At 32.0% G+C, this 21,060-nt stretch overlaps 1 protein-coding gene across 1 annotated transcript; it reads right to left on the minus strand.

The window, feature by feature from the left end:
- Positions 1 to 14,849: 14,849 nt before the first annotated feature.
- On the minus strand, positions 14,850 to 15,880 carry LOC112327944 (uncharacterized). The gene has a single exon (XM_024603559.2). The coding sequence runs from the start codon at positions 15,799 to 15,801 to the stop codon at positions 14,920 to 14,922; it is 882 nt and encodes a 293-aa protein (XP_024459327.1). The 5' UTR covers positions 15,802 to 15,880; the 3' UTR covers positions 14,850 to 14,919.
- Between the last annotated feature and the right edge of the window lie 5,180 nt (positions 15,881 to 21,060).

Here is a 21,060-nt window from a genome sequence, read left to right on the forward strand (position 1 = left end):
GGTAATGGTAAGGGTCCCAAATATGGCAAGATAGGAATAGAAGCAAGTAGTAATGGATATAAGCACAAGCATGGAAAACATGGCGATAAGTAAGAAAACAATATGAATTGTTTCAATTGTGGTAAACCTGGTCACTTTGCTTGTGATTGCACTTAGCCAAAGGTAATGTTTAACCACAATCATCCCTCTAACTTATACATCAGCAGTTGTTTAATGCTTGTTGAATTTATTCCTTTTTGGACTATAGACTTAGGAGCAACCGACCACATAACAAGGATTAAACAACCTTTATATGGAATTTTGTCGAATTCCAAAGGGAAAAAGATACATATACATGGGGAATAACGTTTTTGCTACTATGCTTGGGATTGGTACCTGCAAATTGGATTTATGAGGCAGTCGCACACTATATCTTCATAATGTACTCCACACTCTAGAAGTTCGATGAAATCTTGTGTCTATCCTTGCATTACTACAATTGGCTTTAATATTGAGTTTGTTGGTTGTTGTGTAAAAATATATATGGATAATATTTTTTATGGTTTTGGTTTTGTATTAAATGGTTTTATGGTGTTAGACACCGTTAATGTATCCATTAATGATGATGCTTCTATTTATATTGTTCAAAATGCCAACACTACTAATAATAGTGATATCGTAACTTGGCATGTTAGATTAGGAAATATTGAGCAAGACCTATTATATAGATTGATAAAAGCTTGTCTTTTAGGATCACGTACCAAAGAGTAATTGCCTGTTTGTGAGTATTGCCTTGCTGGAAAAGCAACGAGATTACCATTTGGCAAAGCGAAAAGAGCCAGTAGTCCATTACAACTTATTCATTCAGATATTTATGGCCCAATAAATGTGAGGGCAAGACATAGAGCAAAATATTTCATCACATTTATAAATGATTTCACATGATTTGGTCATGTTTATTTAATCTCACATAAGTTTAAAGCATTGGATTGCTTCATTCAATACACTAATCTGGTAGAGAATAAACTAAGTACCAAGATCGAAGTTTTAAGAACTGATCGAGGACGTGAATACTTATATGAACAATTTTAAAAAAATTATAATGAAAAGAATATAGCTATACAACTAACTATTCCTTATACTCCACAACAAAATTGTGTAGCAAAAAGGAGGAATATGACCCTATTTGACATGGTTAGGTCAATGATGATGCATGCTAACTTACCAATTTCTTTTGGGGGAGATGCATTATTAACTACTGCCTACATACTAAACTACTGCACCATCTAAATTTGTCTCATCCACCTTATATAAACTATGGAATAACGATAAACCTAATCTAGGTTATTTGCATCTATGAGGTTGTGCAGCTTATATTCACAATAATTCTCATAAATATGGGAAATTTAGTCCTAGAGGAAAGAAGTGTATCTTTATAAAATATTCTGAACATTCCAAAGGATTTGTATTTATTGGTGAAAAAGCTAATGGAAGAGTGATAGAGATTGAATCACGTGATGTTATATTCTTAGAAAAGGATTTTCCAATGACAAGTGAGGTTAATAAAGATTTTTGATTATATGAAATGAAAAATCTAGACTATGGCGCAACAAGCTATTCAGGAAAGGACTTAGAAGAAACTCTTAATCCTCCTGGAAATAGTGGGAGTGATATTTTGTTTATTCCTGCTCTCATGGAGAAAGATCATGAGCAATCTCAACCTCGTAGAAGCATTCGCGAACCAATTCCTCGTCGTCGATTTGAGATTGAGGGGGAAGCATTCATGATTGCTCCACAAGATGATAAAGAGCCTAAAACATTCAGTCATGCTCTATCTGGTCCTAAAGCAAGAGAATGGATTAAAGCTTTGGAAAAAAAATGGAGTCGATAAAATCTAATCAAGTCTGAAACTTGGTCGATTAACCATCAGGACAAAGATCCATTGAAAATAAATGGGCTCTTAAAATTAAATGTAAGGTGGATGGGTCAATAGAACGTTATAAGACTTGATTAGTAGCAAAAGGCTACACTCAAGAAGAGGGAATTGATTATGAAGATATTTTCTCACCAATTATGAGGATTACTTCAATTCACCTCATTTTAGCTATAGTCACATATATGGACCTAGAGTTATGCCAAATGGATGTTAGAACTACATTTCTCAATGGAGAACTAAATGAGGAGATCTATATAAATCAGCCTTAGGATTCGAGACTAAAGGACAAGAGTGCAAAGTTTGTAAGCTTAAAAGATTAATATATACTATTAAGCAAGCTTCTAAACAATGGAATGTCAAGTTTCATCAAGCTATCCTTAAGAATGGTTTTACAATGATGGAAGAAGATCATTTTGTGTATTTAAAACATTCTAAAAATAGTTTTATAATATTGTCTTTATATGTTGACAACATCTTAATAGCTAAAAATAGCAAAGAGATGATTGATACTATTAAAAGGTGGTTATCATCAAAGTTTGAAATGAAAGACATGGGTGAGGCCAACTATGTTCTTAATGTGAAAATTATAAGAGATCATGCTAAAAGGCTTCTGGGTTTAACTCAAGAGACTTACATCAAAAAGATGTTAAAGCGTTATCACATGCAAGATAGCAAACAAATGGACACCCCTGTTGATAAAAGTTTGAGTCTGAGTCATGATATGTGTCCCAAAACTTTAGAAGAAAAGGACAAAATGTCCAGAGTACCTTGTGCTAATGTCGTCGGTAGTTTGATGTATGCAATGATGTGCACATGTCCTGATATATGTTATGTCGTTGGATTAGTTAGTCAATATCAATCAAACCCTGGTAAAAAACACTAGTTAACCAAACAACATCTTGTGATGTTGCGGAACAAGCTACATACACAGCCTCTATAGTAGATAAGGCTATGCAGGATTGTTTATTGCTCCTCCATAGTATTGCACTATCATTAAGTAAAAAAGCATATCCCGAAGTTGATTTGGATTGATCGACATCTCCTTCCCAATCAACATTAGAGTAACCAATCAATCATAAGTCTTTCTTTCCTTGGTAACATAACATGTAATTCAAAATTTCTTTTAAATATCGTAGAATCCTTTTTACTGCCATTTCTGATATAAAAAAGGGGTTTGTTTGGCCAGATATCAAAACAAAAAGGAATAAAATAAAGGGGATTGATATAAGAGCGTGTTTTGCCAAACACAACCTTGGCCCAAAATAAATTGGGTCGGCTGGGCTAGAGGCCTAGGCCCAGCCCAACCTTTACTACTGAAATGGTTCCTGAGGAAGAAGATGATGAATAGTTTTTGAAATAACATCGTTTTCTTGATTAAAATGGTTATTTTCAATTTGGCCCCTGAACTTCTGACATTTAACAATTAAGTCCCTATTCACGAAATATCTTTTTTTTAATTTCTCCCCTGGATAAATTGCAATGGACCCCTGCATTTCGATGCCATTTACAAAATGGTCCTTGGTTTCTAATTTAATAAATTCAATCCTTAATTGGCTCCTCAACTTTTAATTTTTTCAAAATTATCCCTGGAAAAATCAATTAAATGCCCTATAGTATCCCCTACCGTTTCACTTTGGTCCATGGACTATAATTTCTTGCAATTTTGACCAAATTGACTCCTAAATTTAATAATTTCATCCTTAAACTTTCAATTTGTGTTTTCTTAACCTAATTTCAAATGTATTTTTTTTTTATTTTTTTGAAAATTCAAAAATTAGGTTATGACACCAAAGACAACTTTAAACTTTAGACATTACACTATTGAAATAGCTTTTAAAAACATGCCCTAGTATTATTTCATAGATAGTCTTGGAACTCATTTGATAGTCAATTGAAATGATCTTTTCTTTTACACTCACACATGCTTTCAAAACAACCTTAAATCATATCTAACTCCGTTACCAAAATCATCAATGCCTTCATTTCAACAATTCAATCAACCATATCATCATCATCCTAATGGTCATCTCAGTTTTGACCATTCCTCATGGATGTTTATCATCAAGGCTATCTTTTTTTTTTCCTCATACCATCTTATTTGGTTTCTTTCAACTAGTCCACCAATGATCTCAACAAGTCAGAGTACTGACGCTTCTAGCTTCTATTGTGACCACTGGTTAATAAATATCCTGACAATCAATTATATTTACACCATTATTTCCTTCTAGGTAAACTAATCAATCTAATCATTTTGATCATCAGTTTCATTGATGCCACTAACTCCTTTTGAATAGCTAGTCTAACAAATATCCTGGTTATCAATGCATTGATGCCACTAGCTCTTTTTGGATAACTAGTTTAACAAATATCATGGTCATCAATTACACTAATGTCACTAGCTCTTTTGAGATAATTAGTCTAATCATATCCTGGTCATCAGTCACATTGATGCCACTACCTCCTCTTAGGGCAACTAGTCAAATTAATCTTATCAAATACATATACAACAAGTTCACTTTGTTGATCAAAATCTACATCTTATACATAAATGCATAATGCCATTTCCATGTAGCAACCATCAGTATTCACCCCCAAATGAACCATCAATAACTCAACAAACCAGTTGCATTGACACCACTAGCTCCATTTAAGGCAGTTAGTCTAACAAATATCTCAGTTATCAGTCACATTGATGCCGCTAGCTCCTCTCAAGGTAACTAGTTAAATTAATTTTTCTATGACATATACATTTTAACAAATACTTATCACTTACATATACAACAAGTTCACTTTGTTAATCAAAATCTACACCTTATACATAAATGCACAATCCCAATTCCATGTAGCAACTATCAGGTTTCACCCCTAAATGATCCATTAATAATCCGATGAACTAGTCATGTCGATGTTATTAGCTCCACTCAGGACAACTAGTCAAATCAACCTTTTCTTAATATTAACATTTATATAAATACACACACATTTAAAGAATTCATAGTTCTAAATTCTTAAGAAACTATCTAAGTAGGAAAATGAGCAGGGCACTTACCTAGAGTCTATGTACATGCTACTGCTCCTTGCTATTGTTCAGTGTTCATAGCCTCCCTTGTACCATATGTGATTCAATTATCATAATTAATATAACCAGCATCACAACTTCATTTCAATTCTCATTCAACTATTACTTTCAAGCCAATGACAAGAAAAATCATTCAAATTCCATATCCTTATAAATTTTCATGTTCATATTCATTCTTATAAATTTAAATTTTAAAACCCTCACTCAAGAGCAATTCCAATGAAAGATTAAAATTGTCTAATTCTGGTCGATTTAGCTTAGCCAACCTAGAACATTATCTAGTGTTTTAATCACAACTGAAGCTGTAAAACTCAGTTTTGGGTGTGGTTTGTCTCAATGGAAAGCTAAAACTTATAGCTACAACTTTCATGAATAAATAAACACCAAGGTTTTCCATTCTAAAATCACCCATTACAAGAGCATAATAAATTTGTTCAATATTATATTGGTTTGGATCTTTCCTCGGTCTTTAGTTTATATCTAAAGTTATATAACTTCAAATTAATCAAGACCAATTTCATTTAATATTTAACATTCATAGACCTTTTATAAAGAAACCAACTCCAAATTTCATTGTTGTAAAGTTCAAAATCAATAATCATAGCAGCATTCAAAATCTATCAAGAGTTTTGTCAGTTTAGACTTATCCATATCTAAAATTTTCCTAAAACTTCAACTCCAAATTCTATAGTTTCCAAGCTTTAAATTCAACTTTAATTAGCTGATTCTTGTTTTTTTTTTAAAAAAATGGAGGGGTTTGCTCCATATTACAACAATATCATTAATCCATGTGTTATTTTTTTTTGTATTTTTTTCTGTTTAACGACACTCTCGCAAGGTCTTTTCAAACTCCATTGACCTGAAATTGCAACCCAACATAGAACAATATATTAAGAGACTGTTAGTAAAATTTCAACCTGATCCAACTATCAGATTAAGAGTTATGTATGATATCTTAAAACTAGATGGTAGGTAATTATAAGCCATGTAACTCAATTTATTTATATCCAAAGCTTTTTGTCATCTTCTTTTAGTTACTTGGTCCCCATGTAACTCAATTTTATTTTGATCCTTTTTTTTTGTTTTGCACTTTAGCCCACTTGTCCATTTTGCTTTCTATTTTTTATTTTGGTTTAAAAAAAAACAATGATAACATCAATTTGATAAGCAAACCAATCAAGAAATACAAAATGGACGCATTAAAAATCTAAATACATCAAAATGGCTAGGTATAAAAGGTGTTGAAGGGTCAATTAACATAGGATCACTTGTGTATATGTGGAAATTGTTTTGGCTTGCCACCTCGATTTTGACATTTCAACAATTGATCTCACTTTAATCTCAAACCTTTGAGTTCTACCTCATGCTTTGTTGTGACATTGTTTCTTTAAATATGGATTGTGCACCATTAATAGGGACGCCTTGGAGAGCTTTCCATTTTGTTTTCCATTTTCTTGCTTTTTTTTTTTGTAACATTTTTATCCCTTTCATATTTTTTGTATTTAGAGAATTTCATCAATCATTTAAAAATTCTAAAAAATGTCCTAGTGTGAAGGTTGATTCTAATTTAGGTTATTATCCAAGAAATATTTAAGGCTTATAAGGGAAGATATGAGATATTTTTATTTGTGAAGGATATATCAAAAAAGACTTTTCTTCATCTCAAATCCAAATATTCATTTTGTTAAATTTAGCCCTATTCAAAGAGCATCGTTAATCAGCAAAACCATGAGGCTAACCTTAAAAAATAGGTGGTGGGGTCATGACCCAAATGCATAGTATGCATCAACATTTATGTCATTAAATCATTTGGTTCTATTTTGGACTTATTTTTAACAAGATTTTTCTTTTTAATGCTTATTGAATGTGGCGAAGGTAATTATAGAGGTTAAAAAGAATGTTGGAAGCAAAACCTCACTTTTTTTATGGTTTATTTTGGGTGGAGAAGGACATTTTGAGTTTTAAAAATAAACATTCCCTCTTAACATTCGCATAACATGTCTCAGATTTGATCAATTTTGAATTAGTTTTCCATGTTACTTTCAAATAAACAATCTTTTAGCTTTAAAACAATAGTAAGACCAAAAAGGTACACTTATTAACAAAAAATTGACATTGTATTTTCGACTAATGAAGGCCTTATTAGCAAAACAAATTCAATTTAAGGAGGGAAATTCAAAATTTGATGTTTAAGGACTCAATTAGAATTTTTCAAGGTTTATTTGAATTTATTGAGGGTTTAATTGCCAAAAATATTGATCTTTAAAGTCAATTCAGTCTTTAATTGGAAGAAATTAAAGTATGGGGTTAAATTGTAATTTTTAGGAGTTAATTTGTTCAAATCAGGGGTGTAATTGGATAAATATTGAAGTTTGATAGGCAATTAGGGACATGCTTGAAGAAATCCAAAACCAAAGATCAAACTAGAAAAGTCGTGTGAATATAGAGGTTGAAATTAACCAAATCATGGGCCAAATTGAAGAAATTAAAAGTTTGTTAATCAATTGAGGGTCAAGATGCACAAATTTAAACCAAAGACTAAAATAAAAAAGATAACCAACTAAGGGGCTGATAATTAAGTTTGACAGGGATAAATTTGCATGAAATTAAAAGTTTGAAGGCAATTATAGGTGCAATTAAAAGACATTAAAAGAGTAGAGGCTCAATTAAAATTTACCGATCCCAAATAAAAAACCCTCAATGACGCGTCATTCAGACTGAAAGAAGAGAAGGTGAGTGACATGTCGTTTAGTCGATTGGTCTCTGTTTTTTATAGTTTTGACTGATCGAGCTGGCAACTTCAAACGAATGAATATGGAGCTACAGACCTCCAAATTAAACAATGTTGGATTTAAATGAAAGGTGTGCATTCTCTTTACCAACTTCAGGTTATAGTAGACGACGATGAAGTTAGAATTGATCTGATGAGGCCTTAAAAGTGGGCAACCTAGTCAGCCCTAACAGTGCAACTTTCATGCAAAAACCAATTTTCTTTTCATGTGTTCACATACAAAGCCTTCTCAATGGGTTCTTATTAAGTGTTTACAACCTTTCTTTCAAGATCAAGAGGTCACAAATGAATTGAAAACCCTAAGAAACCCCTATAAATACCCCCCCAAGTTTAAAGAAACAAAAAGAGGGGCAAAGAGAGGGGAGGGGAAAAATAAAAGAAAAGATAAGAAAAAGAGAAATATCAATAAGAAACACAAGTGTAGAGGTCCAAGAGCTTAAAAAAAAGATTTTTTTTAGCTTTGTAAGTTTATGAGAGGCAAAAATGTCTAAAAGAAAACAAAGAGAGTAGTTGTTCTAGATATATTTTTCTGATCCAAAAGTAGGTCTTTTATGGCCTGTTCTTGATATTTTTCTTATTTACTTTTTTTTTATGTTTATGTTTATAAGTATAGAAAAGAGGTTTGAATGATCAACAAGTAATGATGTATTCACCTATTTGTTGCTGTGTTTTTCTTTAATGATGTTTATTTTGAAGTTTTTTTTTTATATGTTTTTGATACATTAAAGTTGTTGTTTAAGTTTGTTTTTGATATAAAATGTTATTTTAGTTTTTGTTTAACTTAAGCTACGCATGTTAAAGAAATGATGTTTTACCATGGGTTTGCTAGATTTGTTCATGCACAAAATGGGTTCAGAAAACCAATTTTGGATTTGGTATCTCTTGTTTGATTTTGAATTTTTTGATGTTTTTTGTTAGTTTTTTAAATTTAAACATGCTTGTGTATGATATTGTGACTTTTTAGGATAAAAAAAGGGATGTTTTATAAGCCAAAAATGCCCATTTGTTGGGCTTGGTAGTGGCTTCCATTTCTGGGCATAACTAGGTAATTTTTTTTCTAGGTTTTGGCAATGTTCTTCGTGTTTTTGGGGAGAATATTGTCTTAGCCCTTAGATATGGACCAATTTTTGTCTATTTCTTTGCACATAAACCTTCCTTATGCATGATTAACAAAAATATCTAGTGTTATTCACATCAATAATGTGTTTAAACGGTTTTTAATCTTAGGGTTTCGGTTTTAAACTGAAACTCATTTTGGCCAAATCATGATGATTCATTGATAATTGGAGTGAATAGATGATAGATTATTGATCCTTACATGATTTCCAACATGTATGTGCATTTGTTATGACCAAACGTAGTGTGATTAGACTCACATTGTTGGGTTCAGTTTCAAGTGTTCTTTATTTTTTTTGGTATTCGATTCGTTTTGTTGAAGAATCTTTTTAGTTTTTATGTTTTTTTTTGTGTTTAATCTTTTTTTTTTGTTTTTAGGTTGTTTTCGGGTTAAACCAAGATTTTTTGTTCGGTTTATGGTGGAACAAAAAATTTCAGGTCAACTCGATCAGGTCGGGTAAAAAACAATTGGGTCTAAAGGTCTTATACCCTGTTTGGTTTGCCATTTTTGTTAAGGGTTTTTAGGTTTAAAGGCATGTTTAGCAAACACCCTTTTGGCTTATTTTGGGTAGATTTATTGCAAAAAATAAAATGAGTTTTTGCCATACAAAGCCTAAAAAATAAAAAATTAATAATTTTTTTTCTTGATTATGGCCAAAAATTCTAAATTATTTTGAGCATCTTTTTCAAAGAAAATTTAAAATATTTTTGCATGTTTTTTAAAAAATACCGCATGGATTTTACAAGTTTGTAAAATTTCAAAGGATTTTGGCCTATATTTCAAAAATACCAAAACTATTTTTTTTGTTTCTTTTAATATACAGGATTATGAACTTATATGTAAGATATATTTTTGATATTAAACAAAAAGACAATTTATTTTATTTTTTATATTGGCATTAGAACGATTAGGTTTTAAACTTGATAAGATAAAGACCTCCTTATTGAGAAAGACTTTTCTTAAACCCTAGATATTGAAACGATTAGAAAACATAATATTTTCATAGTTTATATCAGACAAATAAACAATGCACTTATCTCAGGTAAGGCGTATTAGGGGTGCTAATACCTTCCCTTAACGCAATCAGTTCCCTTACCTAAACTCTAAGATCATTTAGGGTCCCTAATGACCAGAATACGTGGTGACGACTTTCATTCTCTTTTTCTACTGACAAAGGACAAGAATTCATTGTCCTTTTCACCCATATCATTCCCGACGATACTAATATGAAAGGATGATCATCGCACCCGTGCGACAATCCCAAAACAAATGAAGAATAAATCAAGGTTTTAATGAAGTTATTCATAAAGTTCAATAAAAAAAATGGTGACAATGTAAAACTTACCAAACGGCACACCAATTGTTATGTAAAACCCAAATAAAAACAATAAATACATATGTAAAATAAAATATTTAAAGACACTTTTGATGCATAATCACTTGACAAGGCCCATGTTTGTTTCCTTAAGCCAAGATGATTTACTTGGATACGACCCTCATTGGTTTTGGGCAAATAGGCTGAGCCTTTTAAGGCCTAATGTCCCATTTGTCAAAGCCAAAATATATTAAAGAAAAATGCATTTTTAGGTTTTTAAGACATGTTTGGCAAACACGCTTTTAAGAAAAATTTTAAACCAGTGTTTTTCAGCTAAGGGGGTGTTTGAAAAACATAACCTATCATATTTTTCACAACCTTTTTTTTTTTTTGTGTTTTGCAAAACACGCCTTAGTTTAATTTTAATTAATTTTTAGTTTTTTGAAGGATCATTTTGCAATTAATTTTATGTCTTTTATACCAGTTTACCTTTTGTTTATTTGAGATTGTGAACTTATATGTAAGATATTTTTCCAATATTAAATAAACCAGTTTTTTCCAATATATATATATATATATATATATAATCTTTCTTTTAAAAAATATACATTTATGTTTTAAATTGCATACGACCAAGTTTTTTCAAAACAATAATATTTGCATTTTCTATAATATATATAAAAAAAAGAAAAAGATAAAAAAAAAAAACTAAAAAAAAAATATTTGCATGATTTAGCATCTCTTAAAAATACCAAAAAAAATCAGATTTTGCATGTATCATGGATTTAATAACAACTTTATTAAAGCTATAAGGATTTGGCCTAAATTTTTAAAACACCAAAAAATCTATTTGTTTATTTTTAATACCAAAGATTACGAACTTATATGTAATATGTATTTCCGATATTAAAAGAAATAAATGCAAAAAAATATGTTTTGCTTTTAGAATGCCTAGGTATGACCTATAAAGTCATGGTCCACCTTGTTGGGGTGGACCTTCTATAACTAAAACAAACCAATGCGAAAAACACAAGAGTGCTTAATAATATTTAGACAAATAAACAATACCACTTATCTTTATACTAGGTGTAACACCCCACCCCATTAGCAAGATATTGTCTGCTTTGGCCCACGGGCCTCACGGATTTGTTCTTGGTAGCCACTCATGGCCCAATAACGCATCTTACTAGTCAAGGTGAGCATGCTTATATAAGACCTTCTCCCAAGTCCTTATTCACCGATGTGGGATATTACAATCCACCCCCTTAAGGAGCCCGACGACCCCGTCGGCACCACAGGACAACCAGTGAGTCGAGCTCTGATACCAACTATAAAACCCCACCCCACTAACAAGATATTGTTTGCTTTTGCCCACGGGCCTCATGGATTTGTTTTTGGCAACCACGCATGGTCCCAAAACGCGTCTTACTAGTCAAGGTGAGCATGCTCATGTAAGGCCCTCCCCCAAATTCTCACCCGCCGATGTGGGATATTACACTAAGGGTGATACATAACTAGTCTCTTTATCCAGACTTTAAAAATCAATTTGGGTCCCTAGTGACCAAAAATATTTGGTGGCAACTCCAAACCTTTTTAACGATAAAAATGACAAGAATCCCTTATTCTTTCCACTTAACACCAAAATTTTGATATGGATGGATGATCGCCATAAACATGTGACACTAATGAACAATGCCTTGTAATAAAAAAGTGAGTGGTGAATTCACTTTCTCTTTTAATTTGTGTTAACCAATTAAACTCGTGATCTAGGTCATAAAATCGAGATAATTCCATAAAAATCATATCAAAATATATTATATAGTTCAATCTCGAATAAAATAAATAGTAAATGATGAAATTTTAAAAAATAAATTAAAACAAAAGATTTAGGGAAAAGTGCATAACCAGTCCCAACTACATCACCTCTAAAGAAAAATAGTGGTCATACTCAAATTATTCCACCAATTGTTAAGGAGCCACAAGCCCCTCAGAAGGTATGATTGACAACAGCTCGACAATTTAGCCATGATAAAGATGTTGGTTCTTAAGCATTACCAGTATCAAAAGAGAGCCATGTTGGGCCATCTCAACAAAGCTATTTGGAATTGACTCATTGCACTATTTACAAGAAAGTATCACCCATAATCTCTCTTGAGATCCCTTTAGATGGTGATTTCTCCCTTGTTACTCGAAGGAAGAGAAGAAGAACACAAGTTTTGTGTAAAACCTAAAAAAAAATTAGTATTACACCGGCCTATACTAGAAAAGAATTAAAGGAAACAAACCGGCCTACTCTAGGTGGGAATTGTAGGAGAGGTAACTAACCTTAAGATAACCCAAAAGAGAGATAAGATTAAGCATGACCATCACCCAAACACCTCCATCTCATTTAAGAGGGGTATAAATACAAGAGAGGAAAAGGAGATGACTTTTTCTCTCCCCCAAAACCGACTGTAGCCCAACCTGCAACAACCCCTCTGATAAGAACCCTCTGGGAATTTTTAAGTGTGAACATATGAAAAAGTTGAATGGTTTTGTGCAAATGGGTATCTCAGTCAAGATTAACTACGATGGCCACTTTCAAGGCCTCGTCAAAGCAATACTGACGTCATCATTGTTGAAGACCACCTGAAGTTAGTAGAGGGGGTGTACATATTTTATTTGGATCCAACCTTGTTTAATTTGGAGGTTTGTAGCTCTACATTCACTCACTTGAAGGTTCCAACACGATCAGTAGAATATGAAAATTGAGTAATGGCTGATTAAGGACAAGATGTTAGGGACTTCTATGGAAGAATTGGGATGTAAACATCTAATTTCATGGAAAGAGGGTTGTAGAGGGGATGTTCCTCTTCCATTTGCGAAAAACCACATGTCATTTGGTGGTCTAGAACTCCATGGTGAGTTTTTAGAAGATGTTAACCTAATCCTCGCGAATTGCCAAGGAAGAAGATGGAACAGAGGCTGAACGATGCATTGTCTTGGTTAAGTCCCTAGAAATTAGGGTTTTTAATTTGGGATCTAAAATATTTTATTTTAGTTCTTGTTCTTCTAATTGCTTTTAATTGTCTATCAAACTTTTAATTTCATGCAATTTCATTTATGTCAAACTCAATCATCAACCCCAAAGTTTAGCGACCATTTCATCTTGGTTCTTTCTTTCTTATTTATGCATTTGGATTCTTAATTGACTATTAAAATTTTAATTTTCTTCAATTTGACCCCTAATTTTCTGTCTTTTACAATTTGGTCTTTAGTTTTGAATTTCTTTAATCAAACCACTAATTGGCTATTAAACTTTAATTTTTTTTACAATTAAACCCGTGATTTGACCAATTAAACTTTTTAGAGTCCAATTTCAATCCTCAAACTTCAATTTCTTTCAATTAAAACCCAAATTGACTTTAAAAAATTGATTTTCCTTGAAATCATGTCCTCAATAAAATTGATTAAGCCTTCTAAAATCTTTATAAAGTCCTTACTCATCCAAATTGTATCTCTTTACCCCAAATCAAGATATTTTCACTGAATGGGTCTTTCATCAATCAAGATTGGATATCTAATTTTGTCAATCTTATATATTCTGGTCCTTCAACTTTTCCACTTATCATTTTAGTCTTTCACCACCAACATGGGCAATCTTTTAAGTTTTCTTCATGTGTATCCTCTTGTATTTTTTTTTTATTTTTTTTTCTTTTCTTGAGTTTTGTGGGGTCAAAAATAAGTAACAACAACTCTCATTCCATCTAATTAAATTAATAAATTAATTGCAAGGTAGTAATGGATATATATAAGTTTCAAGTTCAAAAATGCATTTACTTTGGGGTATGTTAAGAATAATATAAAATAGTTTAATAGCTTAAGTTTTTAGGTTGAGATTGTTATTTGACAAACTTGTGTGTGAAGTTTTTTCGTTGAATGTTAGCAATTGTTTTTTATCTAGGGTTGTCAAGTTATCTTGGTAATAATGTGAGGGTCAACCTATGAGCTAGCTACGATTTATTATGGTTGTTCATGAGGTGATTTAAAGGCTCTGTTGATTGAATAACTGATTATTCTAGATGTCGATGTATTTTCTTTTTGTTATCTTGCCAGAACTGCATGGTTTGCTAGATTGTAATTTTGGTTTATATTTTGGGCTGTTCAAGGAAATGGAACTACTTTATTAGGATTTAGTGCTGCAATATCTTATAAAGTTTTACCTCTTTCCTATACAATATGGTAAATCTTGCAGTATTTCTTGTAACAGAGATTTTGAAGTCCGCGTTCTTGGCATTTGAAGTTTCGAAACCATGATGATGTCTGATCATGGTGTGGAGAGAGAATTGTCGGAAAGTCTAACTATGCTGTGACTTGCAAGGTTTTTCAGGATTTGATGGACATGAAGGTTATGTATTAAAGATCCAACATAACATTTTTCTCGTGGTTGGGATTTCATTGGTAGCGTAGACTCTTGTTTTACTAGCTAATGATAATCTTGTCGGTTTATGTTGTTATATATTTGCTTTTAAGATGCCACTATCATGTAATCTGCGTAGCTTCTTTGAATCAATGGCTAAAAATGTTACATTTTTATTATATTTTTCATGTTTGTGAATGTGATTCTGGCCCATACTGAAAATAAGAAAGTGATTGAAAAAGCCGGGTGCTTTAGTGACCCATAAATTACCTATCATTTTCTGTAGCCGAAGATGGTATAATCTCAAGGTTTACAGGCATAATAGAATACAACAGTAGTAACAGTGTCAAAAACAAGCACCGTGGAATACATAGATACCAGCATGGGCCCTTCCCAAAAACTGATGCCCTTGCTCATCTTAAACTCAAACAAACACTGAACTAGTCCAAGTCCCATATTACTCAACAAAGCCATAACTAGAGCTGTTTGCTGTCTCCCGGCCATCATATTACTGGCCTTAACTAATGATTTAAACCCACAGCACTCACTCTCCAAAACTGCCAAAACCTTGGCTAAATTTGCTACAACCACAAGATGCGCAAATGCCAGACAGAAGGGTGCTCCTAGAAACCCCAGAATTACCCGTAATCCTAGCATTCTAGAACATATTCCATAAGCAAACAGTGTACCAGGAACTGACACCAAAGTAGCAACAAAAATCACCCAAAGAGCAAGCAGGATAAGTAACTCCCAAAAACAAGTTCGGAGAAGCTTAATCCAAGCTGCCCCGCTTCTCACAAGTAACCGTCTTCCGTTGAGGTTTATTCCATTGTAGCTGTCTGAAACTAGTTGAACAGTAGCGGCTTGTCCAAGGAGCCCGAATGTGATGGAGGAGGGGAAGCAAATGATGATGTGTATTAAGGTTTTGGAGGCCAGTTGAGGGAGAACTCCATAGTGTTCAAGTAGATGATCTGTTATGCTGGTTGTTGAGAATGGTAACTGGGGAGAACTGCGAGTGAGAAAATGGGAGATGAAGAGTGAGATTGGGAGAGGAGAGAAGAGAAAAATAGAGATTGAATGGAAATGAGTAGGATGTAGAAGCATAACTCTAATGGATTCTTTGAAGATATGAAGAGTGTTTATCAGATAAAAAGAGTTAGGCACTTGTGCTGTCCTTCTGGGCATTGTGTTCAGAGGTCCGAGAATGGCTGTAGGTATGTATGTAAATATAATAATTAAGAGGCATGTGAAAGTTTGCTGGTTAATCAACTAAAGAATTTGGTTGCTTCTATGCTAATTTATCATCATTGAAGAGGTTATAATTGTTTCATTGCTTCTATGCCTTTGATTTTATTTTTAAGGTTTTCAATATTTGCCACACTTGCAAGGCACTGATTTTTCTTCGTTTTTAAACTGTGTCTTCACGGATGGTCCCCTTTATTATTATTATTTTTTAACCCATGATGATGATTGTCACCAAAAGGCAAAACATTAATTGAATTACTTGGGTTGTTTGTGCATCCAATTTATACTTTTCAGATATTTCCAAGTTTCAGAACAGCAAGTGGCTATTATTTACTTAATTCACCCCCCCTAAAAAAAAAAAAAAAAAAAAGCAGAGATCAACTAAGAAATGATTGTTCCGTGAGGGTATTTAAGGTTGAATACACATGTATAAATAATGATGGGCTTGAATGGGATGACATGGTTTTGTGCAACCAAGAAATACGATTGTGCAACTAAGAGTTTTTTCCTGAGCTCATTACATTTCTGCTATAGATGATGGTGTTGGGTTTATTGAAATGCGTATACAAGTGGAAATTATAGATTTAAAATTTGTCAGGAGTTTCAAGAATCGTGTTAAATAGATGTAAAGTTTTTTAGGGTTTATATAAAGATTGTCCGAAGATTAAATGTTCTTTTCAACTTTAAATATTCGCTTCAAGGATGAGTTGTCGCAAACCACAAGTCGTTTAAATGTTCAGCCTTTAATAGTAATCCACACAAATCACCAGTGAAAAATCTTCTAAACCCTTTTAAAAGAGGGAGATTGTTATAACTTAGAGTGCTAACTCTTTTCTTTTATGTTTTAGTTGTTTCTATATTATACTCTTCTCACCTTAAGAAATAAGAGGCATAGCATTTTATTTATAAGAAAACCTGAAAATTTTTATAAATAACAAAATATCAATTTGCCTCTTAAATAATATCACATATATTATTTTAGGATAATTTTAAAAATTTATTTAATCATGTCCCTACTTGATTTTTTCTAGGTCTACAATTGTAATCTCATGTATTAATTATATTCTATTCCTTAATTTCTAAAATTTATTTATAATCAAGTCACAATTGATTAATCATTCCATTTTAATTTCTAACAAATGATTTTTATATATGTGACCCATTAGGTTCCTTAAAGAGAACCGGATTTGACACAAAAAGAAAATAAAAAAAAATTATAAGGGATGAAATTGAAAAACAATTTCAATTAAGAAAATGATAAGAACAATTAAAAATAACAATAAAAAAATAAGGATCATATCTAATATAAAAATCAAATGTCAAATGATGAAATTAAAAGGAATGACCAAATCTAATTCAATAAAGGATTCAAGACCAAAAACATCACAATTAAAAGAATGAGGACAAAATCTAATATAAAAATCAAGTATAAAGGATGACATTAAAGAGAAAATTAACTCAATAAATGATTAATTAAAGACCAAATACATTGTAATTAAAAGAATGAGGATCAAATCTAATATAAAAATCAAGTGTCAAATGATGAAATTGAAAAAAAAAATTAACTCAATAAATGATTCGAGATCAAATATATTGTAATCAAAAGAATGAAGACCTAATTTAACATAACAAACAAATTGCCCAACTTTTTTTTTTTTTTTTGCAATAGTCAACATGTTTTTCTAGGAGGGAAGAGAGGAAAGAAAGAGGGATGGAAAAACTTGTGGTCGGAGCTCTGCTGCAAGCCAGATGCGAACACGCTCCTCACCACCGCGATGGGCCCTGAAAGGTTGTGTTCAGTGTTGTTTCGACGCTGCACACGTCACCTGAATGGCATAGATAACACCTACTTGCTAACAAGTGCCTAGCAGGCACCAACCATGAATTAAAATAATAATTTATATATATTAAAAGACCCAATTACCCCTGAACCCATATGAAAATTATAAAAATAATATTTTTGAGGAAGATTATTTTTTAAGGGCATTTAAGTGATTGAGTTGTACAAAAAAAGATGAAAAACCTGAAAAGCCCCTGAAACCAAGGGAAAAAAAATTTCTAAGGGTCATTTAGTAATTACACTATGGGAAAAAATGTCAAAATACTGATGAACTCTCTTCTTTAATGTAATTACTAATAGGTCCCATTAAAAAGACCTTCTTACCCCTAAACCTAAGATTACCCACTAAGGGTAAAATCAAACATTCATTGTGCAAATCTATCTCTTTTAGTATAGAATATAATAGCATGGAGTATGTTTGTTTTATTAAATCATATTAGTTCTAAACATCATAGTCATTGATTATTTAAATAAGATTTAGAAAATCTTCTCAAAACTCATTCCATCTTGGCTAAAGATTTCATAATCAATGTTATTTGAGAACAAATTAAAAAATAATAATTCTAATTCACTTAAGATGATGAATCATCTCTTGATTACTTAATCAAAGTAACAAAAATGGTAAATATTTGGTATAACATAAACTATATGAAGGTACTTACGTGATCAAGAGATGATTCATTACCCTAAGTGAATTAGGAAAAATGTTTTATTTTTTCTCAAATAGTATTGATTAAGAAATCCTCGACTAATATGGAATGAGGTTTAAAAAGAGTTTTGAATCTTATTCAAACGATCAATGACTATTATATAAAGAACATAAAAGATTTAGCATAACAGACATACTCCATGCTTTAATATGAAATCGAAACAATATTGATGAAAATATATTAATTACACTGAGAAACCGGCCACTAAAAGATTAAGTCAAACCACTAATGACTTTTCTAATATTTGGGGGATCATGACACATTGTTAAACGATGCACCTGAACTTCAAATATAAATTAATCTATTGTTGAATTGAGAATGAATTAAATTATTTAATTTATTTAATTCTATTTAATTATAATTATAAGTTATATTTGAGTCATTACATTAGAAACCTAATGGGTCACATACATTAAGAACCATTAATTAGAAATTAAACGGGGATGATTTAATTAAGTATGACTTGATTAAAAATATATTTTAGAAATTAAGGACTATAATATAATTAATACAAGGATTATATTTCTAGACCTACAAAATCAAGTAAGGACTTGATTGAGTTAATTTTTAAAATTTTCCTGAATAAATATATGGATATTATTCAATGGGAAAATTGATATTTTATCAATTTATGGGGTTTTTCAGATTTTCATATAAATAGTAAGCTACGCACTCTGAAAAAACTACATAAGTCACAGAATAAAGAACTAGCACTCTAAGTATAGCAATATTTCTCTTCTGAATAGGGATTTAGGAAATTTTTCACTAATGGTTCTTGTGAATTACCGTTGGTAGCTGGATAATTGGACGGCTTGTGATTTGCGACAACTCAGTCTTTAAAGAATTATTCAAAACCGAATAATATCAGATCTTTAGGTAATAAATCACTAATCAACTTTATATTTGTCTAACGAGATCCTAGGGACTCTCGAATAATTTTGTTTTATTGTTTTTTATGCATGTATGACATTCAGGAACCTATCAAATAGGTGATCTTGCTATATGTAATTATCTTGCAGGTTAGTTCGATGTACATATCATTTAATAAGCACCACATATTAGTTCCAGTTATTTCTCATACCTCAATTTATGTTAACACTTGTTTCCTTTCATAAATGAATGAACATAATATGTATCAATCTCAACACTTCTAATTAATATCAATTCCTAATAGAATATTGACCAATAACATTTAAGAATGATGTTTTGATGCAATAAGAATCTCATAACTATAACAATTTTATAATTTATTTTGCAAAGATTTTTATCTCATAAACTTTATCTTTACTAGATTTTTTAATTAAATATTAGATTCATTAATCAAATATAAATAAATATTAAAAATAAAATAAATATTTATCAACAATAAATATGTTTTACATAATTGCGACATTGTATATTCACTTAAAGATGCAACACAAGTAGGCATGTAGCCTGTGCACTTACATAGTTCTTCATTAGGAAACAGGTCCTCAATCCACTGTATTTGAATGCAGGTAATATCCCAAAGATCATCTCACCTTTTTTTGCAATAAAATTTCTTTTTCTTTCATTTTCGTGATCATCTTCCTCGATAAGTCTGGTACCGCCTGTTGCAATTTTGTCTCTCCAAATACTCCCAAATCAGCCTTCATGCATGTATCCATTCTTCTCATAGCTCCCAGCCACAAAGTGCTGAACCCAGGGCTGGCTGCTATCTGCTTATGTAAACATCTGTAAGGAGCTCCATTGCAAGTCTTAAGAGTCCCTTCCATACTTCTCATCGCCCTCTCTGCATTCTCACGCCTTGAATATTCCCCCATCTTTTCATGCAAGTCATCTACCATTGCAAATATCACCAAGTTAAAACAATTGATACAGTTGATTGGTGAGAAATCAAGCTCCTCAGACAAAGTAAAACTTTTCTGAAGGGAGAAAATTGTGTGGTTTCTCATCTCTTGTTTTCCTAAATGCTTCACCAAGTTTGACAAATAGATTCATGGTATAGTTACCAGAAACCTTTATGTTGTCCTGTAAAGACGAATTGCTCTCATTGCTTACCATGCGCTATGATTAGTTCCTGGATCAGAGTAATCTATGTACCCATGGATAAGTAAAATCACAGAATCTGTTTGAAGGTCTAGAATCTTCAGGTTCTTCTCCAGCGGACTGTTCTAGAGTGCAACAAATTCAAATTCACAATCAATACAGTAGTCAGTAGACATAATTTATACGTTAAACATGTTTAGGGTCAGACATCATGGTGATCAATGTCTCAACACCTTGCTCGTAAGCTTCGGAGTGTCGGCCAGAAACAGATAACAAATGAAGTGCTGATGATATCCAGCCAAGATGGGTTTGTAAATTTTGTCGGTATCCAACAAGAAACTTGCTTATTGTATTTGTTATGGACTCACAACATGTGTCAAGAATTTCTCTATCGGGCTTCCACATCAAATTTATGCCTCTGAGAATTTATCAGCTCTGGATGAAGAAAGGAGCTTCAGACATACCTCGAAAAGTCCTAAGATTGCCTTTTCAGCAAATGGGATAGGAGAAAAAGAGGAGCAACTACTAGCAAATAATCGTGGAAGGAAGGCCAAAATGTCAGGAATTTGTGAATGTTTGCCGAATAAATGGCAATTACCAATTCCCCAACAGAACCTCGCT

Source organism: Populus trichocarpa, chromosome 6 (genome assembly GCF_000002775.5).
Source record: "Populus trichocarpa isolate Nisqually-1 chromosome 6, P.trichocarpa_v4.1, whole genome shotgun sequence".
NCBI lineage: Eukaryota > Viridiplantae > Streptophyta > Magnoliopsida > Malpighiales > Salicaceae > Populus > Populus trichocarpa.

Excerpts from the sequence above, each read along its gene's own strand:
- LOC112327944 (XM_024603559.2), bottom strand. The coding sequence starts at position 15,801 with ATGCCCAGAAGGACAGCACAAGTGCCTAACTCTTTTTATCTGATAAAC.